This window comes from Neolamprologus multifasciatus, chromosome 4 (genome assembly GCF_963576455.1).
Source record: "Neolamprologus multifasciatus chromosome 4, fNeoMul1.2, whole genome shotgun sequence".
Classification (NCBI taxonomy): Eukaryota; Metazoa; Chordata; class Actinopteri; order Cichliformes; family Cichlidae; genus Neolamprologus; species Neolamprologus multifasciatus.
The window spans coordinates 14032747-14046770 of record NC_140442.1 but is presented as its reverse complement, the minus strand read 5'-3'; the positions used below and the strand labels follow the sequence as shown (position 1 = coordinate 14046770).

Below are 14024 nucleotides of genomic sequence, written 5' to 3'. Positions count from 1 at the left end.
AGTGACATATAGTACGAGCAATTCCAGACAACACCCAATACTTTCTCCCTTTCTTTCTTGAATCCTCTCTACAATGATTCCCAGGTGAGAAGACAAGTGAAAGGTGATAAGTGATAATTAAACTGGTAAAGTGGATAAGCAGAGTCTGAGTCACAAACCGAAGGCTCTATCTTGGGCTGCTTCGATTAATACCTAGCAAAAAATCAATAGAAATGGGACTCGATGGCTTTCAGCGCACTAGTTACACCCAGCTGTAGCCCACTTCAGCTGGGTGTGATGAGTACGTGTGTTCAAAATCTTATGTAGCCTGAATTACTTGCATTTGTGATGATCTCACGACCTAAAGATATTTAGCAACACAAGTAAACACGTAATTATCTTTTAAACAGGCTGACACACAAGGTGGTTCATGCGGAGGACTATACTGACTAAAATCCCCCCCCCCCCCCAAAAAAAAAAAAAAATAAATAAATAAATCCTGTCACCCCTTTAACGTAAGCATGTATCACTGCCCCCCCCCCCCCCCCCCCCCCCCCAGTTTCCCTAACCTTGCTCCAGCTGTTTTCTGCTGATGTACAGTCTGTTTACTCGCCAGTGGTAAAAGAGAACAAATAAAGCTTTTGTTTGCAAGAAATTTGACTTATGTCTGAAATGCCCGAGCTTGGACTGTGTGGTTGCACTCATATGAGGTTAATGCTTTAACCCTCTAATGCTCAAATTAAACTTTTTGTTGCTAATGCACAACCAAGTCCTGCAGTGGTACTTCTGAGTAAAAAAAAACCTCATAAAATATGTATGCGGGGTAATCAGGTTGTTAGTTTTTAACTGTTGCAAATCGGCAACGCCTGCCTTGAGAGGGTTAAAGGCAGTAATGTCATTGCAGTCCCATGTCTCATTATAATGCACACACTGTGAATAAATGTGTGGATAATTTGATTGCCTTTTCTAGATTTGTATAAAAAATGTGAAGAAAAAAGTAAACGAAATGTGTGACATTAGGAATATTTGATGGCGAGACTTTGAGACAGTTAAGCATTATATCTGAAAACAAACTCGTGTTTTCTTTTGATGAGCGGTAGAAAGGGCTGACGCACAAAAACAGTACTAATTCCAGGTCTTGCTCCAGCTCTGAGAGCTGTAGGGTGACGCATGACGCACTGGAGGCGCGGCAAGCCTTCTCCATAAATTCCCAGCCTGCTCTCCTCTGGCTTCAGACAGAGAGCGAGGTTAGAGCCCTCACATCACTGACAGGATTTTTTGAACGATCACTTTGACAGAGCACCACTTGCCAACGGGTGCATCTGCTGCAATCATGATTAAGAAAATGTCACCGCCCGAAAACGAGTTCGACATCCCGGCCAAGAATTGCCATCGGATGGTGATTCTGGGCTCCACAAAAGTTGGGAAGACAGCCATAATTTCTCGGTTTCTCAACGAGAGGTTTGATGACCAGTACACGCCTACTATCGAGGATTTTCACAGGAAATTCTACAGTATCAAGGGAGATGTTTATCAGCTGGACATTCTGGACACATCTGGGAACCATCCATTCCCAGCAATGAGGAGGCTTTCAATCCTTACTGGTGAGTTGAGTTTTGCAGACACGTGAAGCTTTGACCATGCATTTAATTAATTACAGTCAAATATTGTTATTATAATTTTTATTTTATATTCAAACATACCTTCTCTTGTATTTCCAGGTGATGTGTTCATCTTGGTTTTCAGTCTCGATAACCGAGACTCCTTCCAAGAGGTGCAGCGCCTGAAGCGCCAGATATACGAGACCAAGTCCTGCCTGCGAAACAAAACCAAGGAGAACGTGGACGTCCCGCTGGTCATCTGCGGCAACAAGTGTGACAGGGACTTTTACCGTGAGGTGCAAGACGACGAGATTGAGCAGTTGGTTGGCGGAGACGAACATTGCGCATACTTTGAAATCTCAGCAAAGAAAAACACCAACGTAGACCAAATGTTTCAGACTCTCTTCACCATGGCCAAGCTGCCAAACGAAATGAGCCCCGACCGACACTGCAAAGTTTCCCTCCAGTACTGCGAGGTTCTCCACAGGAAGTCGTTCAAAAACAAGAAGTGCAAGGACGGGAACGCATATGGAATAGTGGCGCCGTTTGCACGGAGACCAAGCGTGCACAGTGACTTGATGTACATAAAGGAGAAAGCTGTAGGCGGCAGCCAAGCCAAAGAGAAAGGCTGCATCATATGCTGACAGTTCATTTGCCAGTTTGTGAAAGACTTTTCTGTGAGGGTTAGGAGCCGTGGTGGATAGCCAGTTTACTGACAAGGAATATGTAAGCCCATAAACTGACAGTGGTGCAGCCTGGGCTGAGACTTGTGAACTAGCTCGGCTCATAAATCTCTGTGTAGTGCAGTAGATGCTCTGAAAATGCTGTAAATCTGTCTTTATTTTAACTTTCTAAGAACAGCATTTGAGGAAAGAAGAAACATGTTTACACTTCACTGTACTTTTTCAACCATGGTGAAACTTGATTGTTCCATTATGATCAAATTTAATGCTAAATGTGTATTTATTGTCTACCCTGACTTTTGCATAAGAAAATAAAACTTGTTACTTTTATAGTCTGCCTTCCCCTTCTTTTTCATTTCAAGCAAATCTCCAAGAAGTTGCATTAAACACAAAGCTTCACACTCTTCGCAGATTTCCGTTTCCCTTAACTGGAAAAATGTTGTCCATCTGTTAAAATGCACTTGTTGCATCATCCTGACACGTCATACAAATGCAGATTAAAACTGCAAGAATCCCTTAAGAAGCTCGCCATGGTTCATAGTCTGTCATATGTATTCCGAATAACCTTAAAGGACGAAGCTTATACAAAATACAATTTATTACAACGTATCAATATCATGGGACTCAAAAAAGCGAAAAATCCCAAATTTAATACAAATATCATATAAACAAATTTGCGCTGTGGTAACACAAAACAAAGACAAGTTCAAAACATGTTGCAGTCCGACACAATTAAAGAAAAGACGGTTATTATTTCAATGTCCATCCGGTGTTCCTGAATCACGCCACCTCCATTTACTTTCTCCATACTGCGTGCATACCAAGTCTTTTAGTCTCACGATGCTTTTGGCACGTCAAACATGCACAGACTTTTATATTTCTGCAGTAGCTGGTTCTTGGTGCGAACCTGTTCCCGCAGCGTGGCCAGCTGCTGCTGCTGCTCCAGCGGACTGCTGTCTATCCCCGGCATATTGGAGATCTGCTCCCGAGCCTCCTGGATCTTTGCCTTTAGTTTACCAAGTTCTTGGAGGACATCCTGGTTGTCTTTGTCCATGCTTTAAGCAAATGGGGGGAAAGAAGAGCGCGTCATCCGTCTGCTTTGTTATTGCAGACACTTAACGTAACATTTGTAGCTATCAACATTAGCTTCAGCTAACACAGCAAACAAGCATAGCAACTCCACCAAGCGACTGAGACAAGCAAGTGTTGTCCCGTGCATACAGCACACAATGTGACAACACACGAACCAATAAATACTCTTACCATTTAATAATATCATGAACTAAAGGCAGCAGAGAGCAGTCATCGCTCTCTTTGTCGAGCTTCGCCTGAGCTGTCGCCATCTCTCTTCAGTTTCCCGACGCAGATTGTTTACGTCAGCCACAAAGCTGATGACATCACTACATTCGAATTGTAAAAAAACTAATAGAAATATTTATTTCTGTTCATTCGACCTTTTCGAGATATAGTGCTATACTTTGTAATTGCGTGGACACGCACTGTGTGCTGTACGTATTTTCTTCAATTACCTGGAGCAGGGGTGTAAAACATAAGCCCCGCGGGGCAGGACCGGCAGGCAAAGACTGCAGTCCGGCCCACTGGATGCTATGAAAAGTGTGAAAGAGTGCACAATTTTTTTGACTTTTAAATGTATTTTTAAAACTTTTGCATGTCCCCCTTCCATCCCCACCAGAATAAATAAATAGTGAGTGGTAATTCATCATTAGATAATTACAGGACAGTCTGGGCAACTTTTTCTGTAATTTTACACATTTATTTCTTATAATTTAAGCCCAAACAATTCTGCTAATACATTTCTTTCATTTACTACAGCAGCATTTCTTTATCATGTGGAAAAACTGTTGAAGTCGCTCTTCTTTTTCTAATATTAAGATACTGTGATTAAATGTGCAGTTAAAATTTAATTCATTGGCAGAAAGGCTCAACCCACTTAAGATAAAAGTGGGCTGTATGTGGGCCACAATGTCAAATAAGTTTTACATTCTTGACCTGCAGTAAAGTTCATAAACAAACAGACACACATACATTATTTACAGAATGTGTTTTTGTGTTTTTGCTATACAAGTCCAGGTTGAGTGTAAAAACTCATGGAAATAAAGTAAAAAAAATAACAAAACAAAACAAAACAAGAAAAAGAGCAATGAATGACCGAATGGACATGCAGACTACACAGGTAAAGTGAATCACACTGAAAGGCAAAATAGAGGAGATTAGTTTTTCATTCACTGCTAAAATGTTTGAAATAAATAAAAAATAAAAAAGCAAAATTAAAATTATGTAATTCCTTTTGCTGACTTAGGTTCTCTTTTGAGCACCCAATGAACTATGAAAATGCAAAAAGGAATTATGACTTTAAGCGATATAGCCTGAAAAAAGCTAAAAGTGTCGTCATTGAATTCATTACACAGCATCAAGGAAACAAAGGTGCTGTCTTCTCATCTTGAGTCTAAGGTGTTAAAGTGGTGGTTAGCCTAAAGCTAACTGTATTTTAAGAGAAACCAATGAAACCTATTTTTTTCCTACTATTTATGCTAAAAACTTTCCCCAGGTGTTTTTTTTATTTTGAATGAAACCCACGGCAGCACACATTGGCCCTTAAATAAGCCCCAGATAATCCATTAATACACCGAGCAAACAAAGCTGACCTGCAATGAGTGGGAAAATTTGCTTCACATCCCAATACCTAGCAACCTGAAACATCTATATTGGCAGTAAATGAAATCTACTATCCCTACAAGTGTGACACATGTCATGCATGTTGAGTGAAGCATGGCAACCCATATAAACTTTGACATGCACAAATATAATCTAATGGACTACAATGTATCCGACTATACAATATTTATATATTATATTCAACTTATAGAGATTAATGCAGAATAGTGGCATACGATAAACCTAGAAAACAGGATGGAATCAATACCTTTTTTAAATGAATTCTCAGGAACAAATCACAGTATTGTCACGACATGTGCAAATATAAAACTAATCTGTCTTGTCTTCCCTTCCATTGACCCATATTCCTGGGAGATCAGTCACCAGCAGGTCTCTATGTTGGTCATTAGCCTCATTAAATGTGAAGTTAAATCTTAGTAAAGATGATCTTAAATATTCATTGGCTGTGTCACAGAGGTGGTCTCATTGCTGCGGTGACTAATGAGAATGCTTCCTTATAGTGTTTACTACATGTGGGTAATGAGTGAGCCAGACATGGGAAGAGGAAGGGAGCAGCTGCTGAAATTAAGCTTTGATGAAAACAAATAGCCATGAAAATATATAGGTCAGCAGGAAACATTTTCTCTCGTACCTCACACTGTGTGGCATCATTGAAGATCCTACCAGAGGGGTTGGGTGGACTGCCCCGGGCTCTGTGGGGCCGGGCGGCGCCGCTGCACTGGGCCCCGGTTCGGATGGGCCTGGGCCCCCCTTCCCTGGCGGGTCGCGGAGTATGGGGGTGCCTACTGGGGTCAGCGGGGGAGCTGGCCCCAGGGAGGGGTCACTTGCCCCTCCCTTCCTTCCCTCCCCATCTCCAGCTGCCTCCCTCTTCCCGCTCCACCACAACCACCCACACATGCAGGGCCTTGGAGTAGGGGTGTGTCACCAGGGTGCAGAGGAGGTAACCCCCCCCCCCCTCTGTCCCCTTCTGGCTGCCTCTGCCTCAATTTTATCCCGCAACTTAGACATTCACATTACTCACACTCTCATTACACATACATATAGGATCTTGGGGGTGGGCACGCTACACGGAATCCCAATTACCATCAGGGTGTACACCTCACCCCTGGCGTCGTTGCCCACCTCTCAATTTTAAATACACGTAGACATTGAGGGCTAGCAGGAGGGACTATGCGCTTACCTGCTGCTCTCTGCACTGAAAAAAAGGCCATGTTGGATTTACTTGATTCAATAGTGGACATTTGTTGCACACAAATGTTTTGCTTTGGCAGAAACTTAAACAACTGAGTTAAATCAACACAACTTTTTCATATTCAATAAACCTGTGCATTTTGTGTTCCTAAAACGCAGTTGAAACATGTTTAGATGAAGTAAGTTGAGCTCTTGGAATATTTTAATCCTTCACAATTTTGTCATTTTATTTCAACACTATTCAATAACTTTTACCCCAGTACTACTTGGTCACTTAAATACTACATGTTGTCTTCATATTACATAATGTTCAACAAAGTCTAGATCCTGGTTACCATAAAAATTTAATGGATTTACAATGACTACCATTCTCCGGGTTGCAGGAGAGCTGGGAAATAACCCTGAAGTGATAGGTTACGAGGCAGGGTACACCCTGGACAGCCACCAGTCTATCACATAGAAACAAACAACCACGTGCACTTACATTCACAGGTAATTTAGAATCACCAGTTAACCCTAACTCTAATAACTGCATGACTTTTAACTGTGGGAGGAAACCAGAATACCCAGAGAGAAGCCACTGCAAACTAGCCAGAATGTGGATTTGAACCCAGGACCTTCTTACTGTGAAGCAACAGCACTAACCACCATGCCAACAATCTAGGAAATACAGGAAAGCTATGATTTCCTGTATTTGATGCAGAATTTTTTTGTTTTTGTCCTTGACAGGTTAATCCACAATAAATAGCAATAGCATGCACGTGGTGTGTGTGTAGTTCTCTGCCTCTTATAACTCCACTGATTTTCCTGCAGTTTGAAATCTTGTGCGATCCTGTGAATTTCATGAGTTCAGCAACTAACCACTCTTACTAGATTGTATCATGTCATCTCAACAAGAACAAATTAAGTTGTTGAATTTCGTACAGATCCTTCATGATTTAATTACGTTCATAGAAACATGAAATTATTGTGTTCAAATTACAAGGTAGATTTTTTAATGTAACAACCACCCAATTTACTTTTTTTGGTATACCAAAAAAAGAGGTGGCTGCTTGACTTGACTGAGATGGATGCCTTCCTCAAACCACGATCCAAAGAGTGCGAGACTGAAATCCCGTGCAGTGTCGCGGGATTTAACATTACTATATTATTGACTTACTTCACTTGAACATGATATGAACAATTTAATCTACCCTCTCTGCATATCATGTAGTTTCTACACTATATAGTTACACTTAACTTTAAAGCATGAGGCAATTGTGTTAAATACACGCAAGATGCTTATGTAAATCCAAGAGCTGGCCAATCCCTTTTTTTCAGTGTGGCAGGTAGCTCCATGCTCTCCTGGGTTTTAAATGCACCTTAGAACACACATACATCAACACTACAATGAGCGGGTGGAGGGAGGTTAGGAGTCTTCTCCAGTCGTCCGACTGGGGTCCGGTGTTGTGCCAAAGTAGGTATCCCCGACAGAATTTGTTTCCCCTGTGCTGGGAGCACGCAAGAAGTACTGATGTTTTCATTTTGTGAAAAATTAGTATCGTTACATTACCATTCAGTTTGAGGGTTACAACAGAAAATTATATATTTATTGCTCACGGGTGTCAGGTGGGATTATTTTAATAAACCATTAACATTTTGGCTGATAACTATTTTTATTCTCCTGTAACTTTACTATATAAAGAGCTAAATCCTCCAAAGTTTCAGGAGTAATGCGTCATAATAAGAAGTCTTTGTGAACGAAAAATCAGCAATGTGGGATACTGTTTGTCCGTGATTTACACAGGGGGAACAAATTGTGGCAGGATCAGCTTGATATTATTTGTATCCCACTATAACTTCGTTGTATAAAGAGCTAACATCTCAAAAATGTCAGGAGTAGTTAGTCATTATAAGAAGTGTTTGTAAACTAAAAATCAACAATGTGGGATACTGTTTGTCCGTGATTTGGACAGTCCAGCGTGTGCTCCCGACGCAGGGGAAACAAATTCTGTCGGGGATACCTAGTTTGGCACGACACCGGCGGAGCTCACGGGCACGTCACTGCAACCCCCCCTGGCTTCTGCTCCGTGGCTGCTGGGTGACCCCTCATCTGGGACTCTCCTCAGCTCTTTCTGGGACAGTGGCACGGCTGCCCCTCTGTTGGTCTTCCTTGGTCTCTTGTGTTCTGAGGGCCTCTGGATGTCTGGAGTTTTGATCTCCTCCATACCTGCTTCATGCCCTGGAGGACGGGGCAGTGGCCCCCCACACCCTCTAGCAGATCATTACATGAGGGAACCTTTTAAGAAAACAAGCGCGTCCATGCTCACAGGTGTACACACGGGTGATCACACACACAAACTACACCCTTTTTGGCTCCTACTTCAATGCACACTGTGCTGTCGATCTTACGTGCTGCACAATAATGTTTAATATTTAGTATTTACTGTCATATTCCCATATATCATTGTGATGTTGTTTATTGTATTACTCTCGTTTTCTTCTGCTTGTTTTCTTTTTTCTTTCTCAACAGGTGATCCAGGTGATCGATATATGTATTTTTTTTTTTCTGCTTATTCTGTTGGTTTTTGTTTTTTGCCCTTCTCCCCCGTCCCTCTTCTCAACTGTTTTTCTTTCCCTCTTTCTTTCTCCCTTTTCTTTCCCCCAGTCAAGTCTGTCCCGTATTCAGCAAGTGAAAATAAAATAAAGAATAAAAGGTGAATCAAATGGACCATTACGGCAAAGCTGGGATGGTCAATTTGGTAAAGAAAATCCGTTGGGCATCTTTCTTCGCCTTTAGACAATAATTCTGATGGCAAAAGAGCCAAACGGGACAGGCAAGAAAAAAAAAAAAAAAAAAAAAAAAAGAAGATCCTACCAGAAGCTCAGTCCTCACACTAATTTCCAGTATGACAGAGTGTTACATACTGCTCAAACTTACATGAGTTAGTACAGGTGACCTATATTGAGTTTGTTGGGCATTATGTTCCCTAAGTGTTTTACCATTTGGGTCATAGGGAAAGCTCTGACACCTCATATTAATACATTTTAAAAAGTGGGTCATTTTATGACCCAGCATTATTAGAAAGGTATGAAAATATCCCAATGGCTAACATACACAGTAGAGAGAATAAATATCCCATTATTATATGAACACAGGAATTTAGTTCATTGACTTTTATTTGACTGAACATTTTTTATTTGTGGTGTGGTCTGGTTTTTAGGCTTCTTGAACATTAGTGACATCATCTTTAGTCCTGTTCTTGATACTCAAGTGACTATTTGTTCGGCGAAAGCAGTGACAGTGATAACATGAAGTTAAAAGTATATGAAAAGCATTTAGAAATGTAACATTTTAATTATGACTTATATTTTTGTTTTATTGTAAGTGGCCTGCTTTCATTATAGTTCTTGAAATTAGTTGTTCCATATATACAGTGACTGCAGAACATGATAATTAACACATCTACTTACACTTGCTGTGTTAACGAAACATGTTCTAGCATAAAACTGCAAAACCAAATACCTGTTGTCAACACCTTGTGATGCAACTAAAAGTAGAAAAATGTTGATAGATTTAAGGAAAATCCATGTTATTTTTTTTTAATGTCTTCTGTAATCCATCTACTCTAATCCGTTTTCTTCTATTTATCCAGTTTAAGGCTGGTGCCTATCCAAGCTGACAAAAGGTAAACTGTGGAGTACTCCCTGAATAGGTCACACTCTACTGCAGGGCTAACAGACAGAACGGTAACCAATGTGGCAAATTTAAAATCACCATTAATAACCCCATGGACTGTGGGATCAGGCCAGAAAACCCATGCTGACGCAGGGAAAATGTGCAAACTGCACACAGAAAGGCCCCAGCCAGCCAGTGGATTCAAATCCAGGACTTACTTGCTGCCAACAGCACATACTAGTCAACAGTGCTGGGGCGTGCTGCTTATGCTTATGTAATATTTAGTGAAAATGTCAGTGGCTCTACTTTCAAGTAAAGTGACTGAATGCCTGCAGTGAAGTAGGCATTCAGTCGGTAGTGAGGTTTTATTAGAGGTAGTGAGGTTTTATTAAACATCACAGGTAGTAGTGAAGGAATGATGATTTGTAGATGCAGTCACATGTGTTCTGTAAGCTCTAAACATCACTTTCAGCTCATAGATCTATTCACACTTGCACGATCCTTCATAATTCTCAAAGATCACAGTTCTCACATCTAGTTCATCTCAGCAGCAATAGGTAGAAGAAGGGAGAAGTCAATTTTCAGATGTGAGGTAGGCTGAGGTTGATATATATTTACAATTGTCCTCTGTGAATTTCACAGAGGACAATTGTAAATATCAACCTCAGCCTACCTTTAATAAACATTACTGGGAAGGATATACACTATTTACAGTGTATATCCTTCCCAGTAATGTTTATTAAAATGGAGTATGCATTTACGTATTTATGGTTAGCTATTCAACAGAAAAAACTCTTCTAAGTAGTTCTTCTGTTTTGTTTTCTGTTTGGTTGTTTGCTTATTTTTTTTTACACAAAGCTCCTATTTTATTTCTTACTTGAAATTTCTTGAGAAGTATTCATTTCATCATACTTCATAACAAAATGTGATTCATTTATTTTCTAGCTCTCAATATAGATTTCTATGTAGGAACTCCAGCAGTAAAAGATCACTTTGCCCTGGAAAATATCTCATATGGAGCCCAGACTAAACTTGTAACTTATAGCTAACAAGGGAATTATAGATATCTTTTAAGCCTGGGTGACTTTAGGACACTTCCAGTTGAACCCCTATATAGCAGTCCCCGAGAGGCTTGCCTTTCCCCACTCAGCCTCTGTAATGACGTGAATGGGCAGCTGACAGTTTCCAACAGATGTGTCACCTCCCAGCATCTCTGACAGGATGCAGATGTCCTGTCTGCTAATCTGTGGTCTAATCTTAGCATGCATCTCTATATGAAAGACACACTCACTGAAGCTGTGCATCATTAAAACAAATCGTTTCCCAATAAAAAGAACTTTTCTTGTATTATTTAGATTTAGGGCAAAGTGAAAGTTTTATTTGACAAGAGATTTGTTCCCATCATGTGAATCCTGGTTTCATAAAAGTTTCTAGGAAAGATGCTTTCACAAAGTGTCTTTATGTGCACCGAAGAGCTAGCCGGTCAGCTGCTGGTCATAATCCAGTCCAAATTTGCATTTCATTTAATAAACACTACTTCACTGCCATGGATACTTGAGGATATGTGCATGAGGGAAATAGATCAGGGGTCAGGATTCAGTTGTACTAGTCAGCCTCTGTGGCATGTAACATGAAATGCACATTTGCACTCTGTCTGTTCTTAGTTGTTGGTCTATCTAAAACAGGAGAACATAATAAGTTAGTGCAGCTATTAACTGATTCCTGCACTTCATTTGACATTTTACTGTTCAACATCCTGATTATAACCAGAGTAAGTTCATGCTCATCATCTCTTATTTCCAAGAAATCTGAAGCTCAGTTCCACGAAGCTTTGGGGGTTTTAACAGGCCTCTTTGATTTCCATAATTGAATTACAGATGGAGTCATTGCTGCTGAGGACTCAGGCAAGGTTTGAACAAACAGTATATTTTCTGCCTGTTAAAGGAAATAAATTGGGCACTGCAGGAAAAAGGTTTTGACTGTTTTCAAGATAAGAAGGGAATTTGTGCATGTCTGCATTTGAAAGCAAAAAAAATCCAAAGTCCAAATGACAGATACTGGTAAGATTGATAAATGTCGTAAATATGAATAGTACTGTATTGTATTTTCACTTTATTCTACACACATGGACAACTGAGAAATAATAACAGGAGGAAGTTCTCTTTGCAGATTTTTATACCAGATGCCCTTCCGGATGCAACCCCAAAGGGAATTGTATCTCCTCCTGGTCTAGAATCAGCCCACTACACTATGGAGCCAATTTTAATAATTATACATTAATGACCGTAATGTATGTTTGTATGTTTCCTATCCCCTCCTAGACGAACAGACGAATCTTAATGAAACTTTTCATAACATTGTCAAACATTGTGAGTGCCAAGGTCTACATGACGTTTACAAATCTTTTAATTAAATCTCATAGTTGTATATATTTGTACATTTTACAGTACATTTGAATAAAATCTCAGATTAGAATGGTGTGTGGCAATATATGCATGTATCACAGCATCATACTGTAATAATGCATTTGCATATGTTTGTTAATGCTAGAGTACTCTAAAAGTTTGCTAGCAATGATAATGATTAAAATAATAACAGTTGTTATTATAACACCATCATAAAGAATTAATCTCTTTTTTATGCATTATTTAATAATTAATTATACAGTGTTAGGTAATAAATATATAATCTTAAATGCTTATATAATTAATAATACAAAATAATACTGTTTGTGAAAGGTGACAAGATTTCTTGCAGTGTAAATTAACACTAACCTGACTCCAAGGAAAAAAATACTGACGTACGAACATGCTACTTTCTTGCTAGCAGGAGCTTGTTTGTAAAATATCCACCAATGTGCCCGAGGCCTGTCTCAATATTGGACAGTAACATATTTACGTTTGGTTGAGGACAAACAGCATCATCTGAACTGTTATGTCTTCAAGACAGCAGGTTACTGAAACTTAAAACAGGCATGCTGTGTCAGGTTCACTGCTGCATACTGAAAAGCTACTATTTGTGATTGAAAAAGACAGTCTCAGGCCCAATGGTGCTCACCTTAATATTATGTATTTCTTTTAACTAATAAATGATTAATAACATGCATTCAGAAAACATTAACGTTTCGGAAAATGTCTTGAGGGAAGTAGCTGCAATTTCAAAAGGAGTTCATATTTAATTTTTTTCTACATTCAGAGAGTCCACTATCATGACATGCCCACAAAGTAAAGCTGACAAAAGCATCATAAACCTTTCAGTGTAGATTTTTTGGAACCATACAGTACCATTTTATTCATGAAAAACAATTCCACTCCTGTGGAATGACCACTATTGGAATAGCAGTGCATTTTACTGGATAACTGGAATTAAAAAGATTCCTCAGGAAATCCCAAATAGTGTATACAGCCTTTGGAAGGTGCGGATGTTTGGTGTCAAGCAAAACATCTGGTGGGTAATATTGCTGATACAACGCCTTTTCCTTTTCTGTGTGCTTATGATCAGACTTCAAAGTCTGTTTTAATTTAATGATACTGGAAAAAAAGAGATGTTACAAGTAACAGGGGATGCAGAGCAATGACAAGCTTGAGGCTTGCACAGACTTCTCCAAAATGGGCTGTATTAAAAAGAAGAGATATTAAATGTGGGAATGAATTCATAGATAGAAATCAGTATAGAAAATACAGAATTGTGGGCTTCATTGTGCAAAATTGGCTAACACTGCCCCCAAGTGAAAAATGTAAGAAAGTAACACTTTATGAATCAAAACAAACAAACAAAAAACATTTTCTGTTCTTTTTTCAACCCTCTCATAAATCTTAAAAACTAAATCACAAAAATAAATCATGCAACTCAGACACAGGCTGTCGGAACTCAGCCTTCGGTTCATAATGTATAAAGGTAGTAATTAGTGTGATGGAGTAGGGCTGTACTGAGACCAGCTCCTTGATCTTGGTTGCCGTCATCTCAGGTGCAGATACACTCATTTACAACTTTCTCCACCACCTTTCCTAAATACAGCACGAGTATGAGAACATTATAAGTCACTATCCACTAAGCCACCTGCCTAATGTTGTGACTATTAGGTATTACCAACGCTTAAGAAGGTCCTCTGTTGTATATATACAATATAGTTATATTTAAAGATTAGCATTGCATTTTTGAGCCCTCAACCAGGGGTAATTATTCCCCAACTGTCTTACTTTCATGTCAGTCATC

General features: G+C 39.6%; 2 protein-coding genes across 2 annotated transcripts; one reads left to right on the top strand and one right to left on the bottom strand.

Annotated features, from left to right (window-relative positions):
• The first annotated feature begins 1023 nt into the window (after nt 1-1023).
• Nucleotides 1024-2958, top strand: LOC146520029 (dexamethasone-induced Ras-related protein 1-like). Its single transcript, XM_085158100.1, has 2 exons — nt 1024-1583; nt 1701-2958. The coding sequence occupies exons 1-2, from the start codon at nt 1313-1315 to the stop codon at nt 2222-2224; spliced, it is 795 nt and encodes a 264-aa protein (XP_085014226.1). The 5' UTR covers nt 1024-1312; the 3' UTR covers nt 2225-2958.
• med9 (mediator complex subunit 9) lies at nt 2873-3657 on the bottom strand. Its single transcript, XM_085158101.1, has 2 exons — nt 3527-3657; nt 2873-3318 (listed from the first exon to the last, which is right to left on the bottom strand). The coding sequence occupies exons 1-2, from the start codon at nt 3604-3606 to the stop codon at nt 3099-3101; spliced, it is 300 nt and encodes a 99-aa protein (XP_085014227.1). The 5' UTR covers nt 3607-3657; the 3' UTR covers nt 2873-3098.
• Between the last annotated feature and the right edge of the window lie 10367 nt (nt 3658-14024).

What these genes read in the sequence shown, in the direction of transcription:
- LOC146520029 (XM_085158100.1), top strand. Translation starts at nt 1,313, where the DNA reads ATGATTAAGAAAATGTCACCGCCCGAAAACGAGTTCGACATCCCGGCC. An exon ending in GAGGCTTTCAATCCTTACTG is followed by an intron (nt 1,584 to 1,700) that starts GTGAGTTGAGTT and finishes TTGTATTTCCAG; the next exon opens with GTGATGTGTTCATCTTGGTT.
- med9 (XM_085158101.1), bottom strand. Translation starts at nt 3,606, where the DNA reads ATGGCGACAGCTCAGGCGAAGCTCGACAAAGAGAGCGATGACTGCTCT. An exon ending in GTTCATGATATTATTAAATG is followed by an intron (nt 3,319 to 3,526) that starts GTAAGAGTATTT and finishes ATTTGCTTAAAG; the next exon opens with CATGGACAAAGACAACCAGG.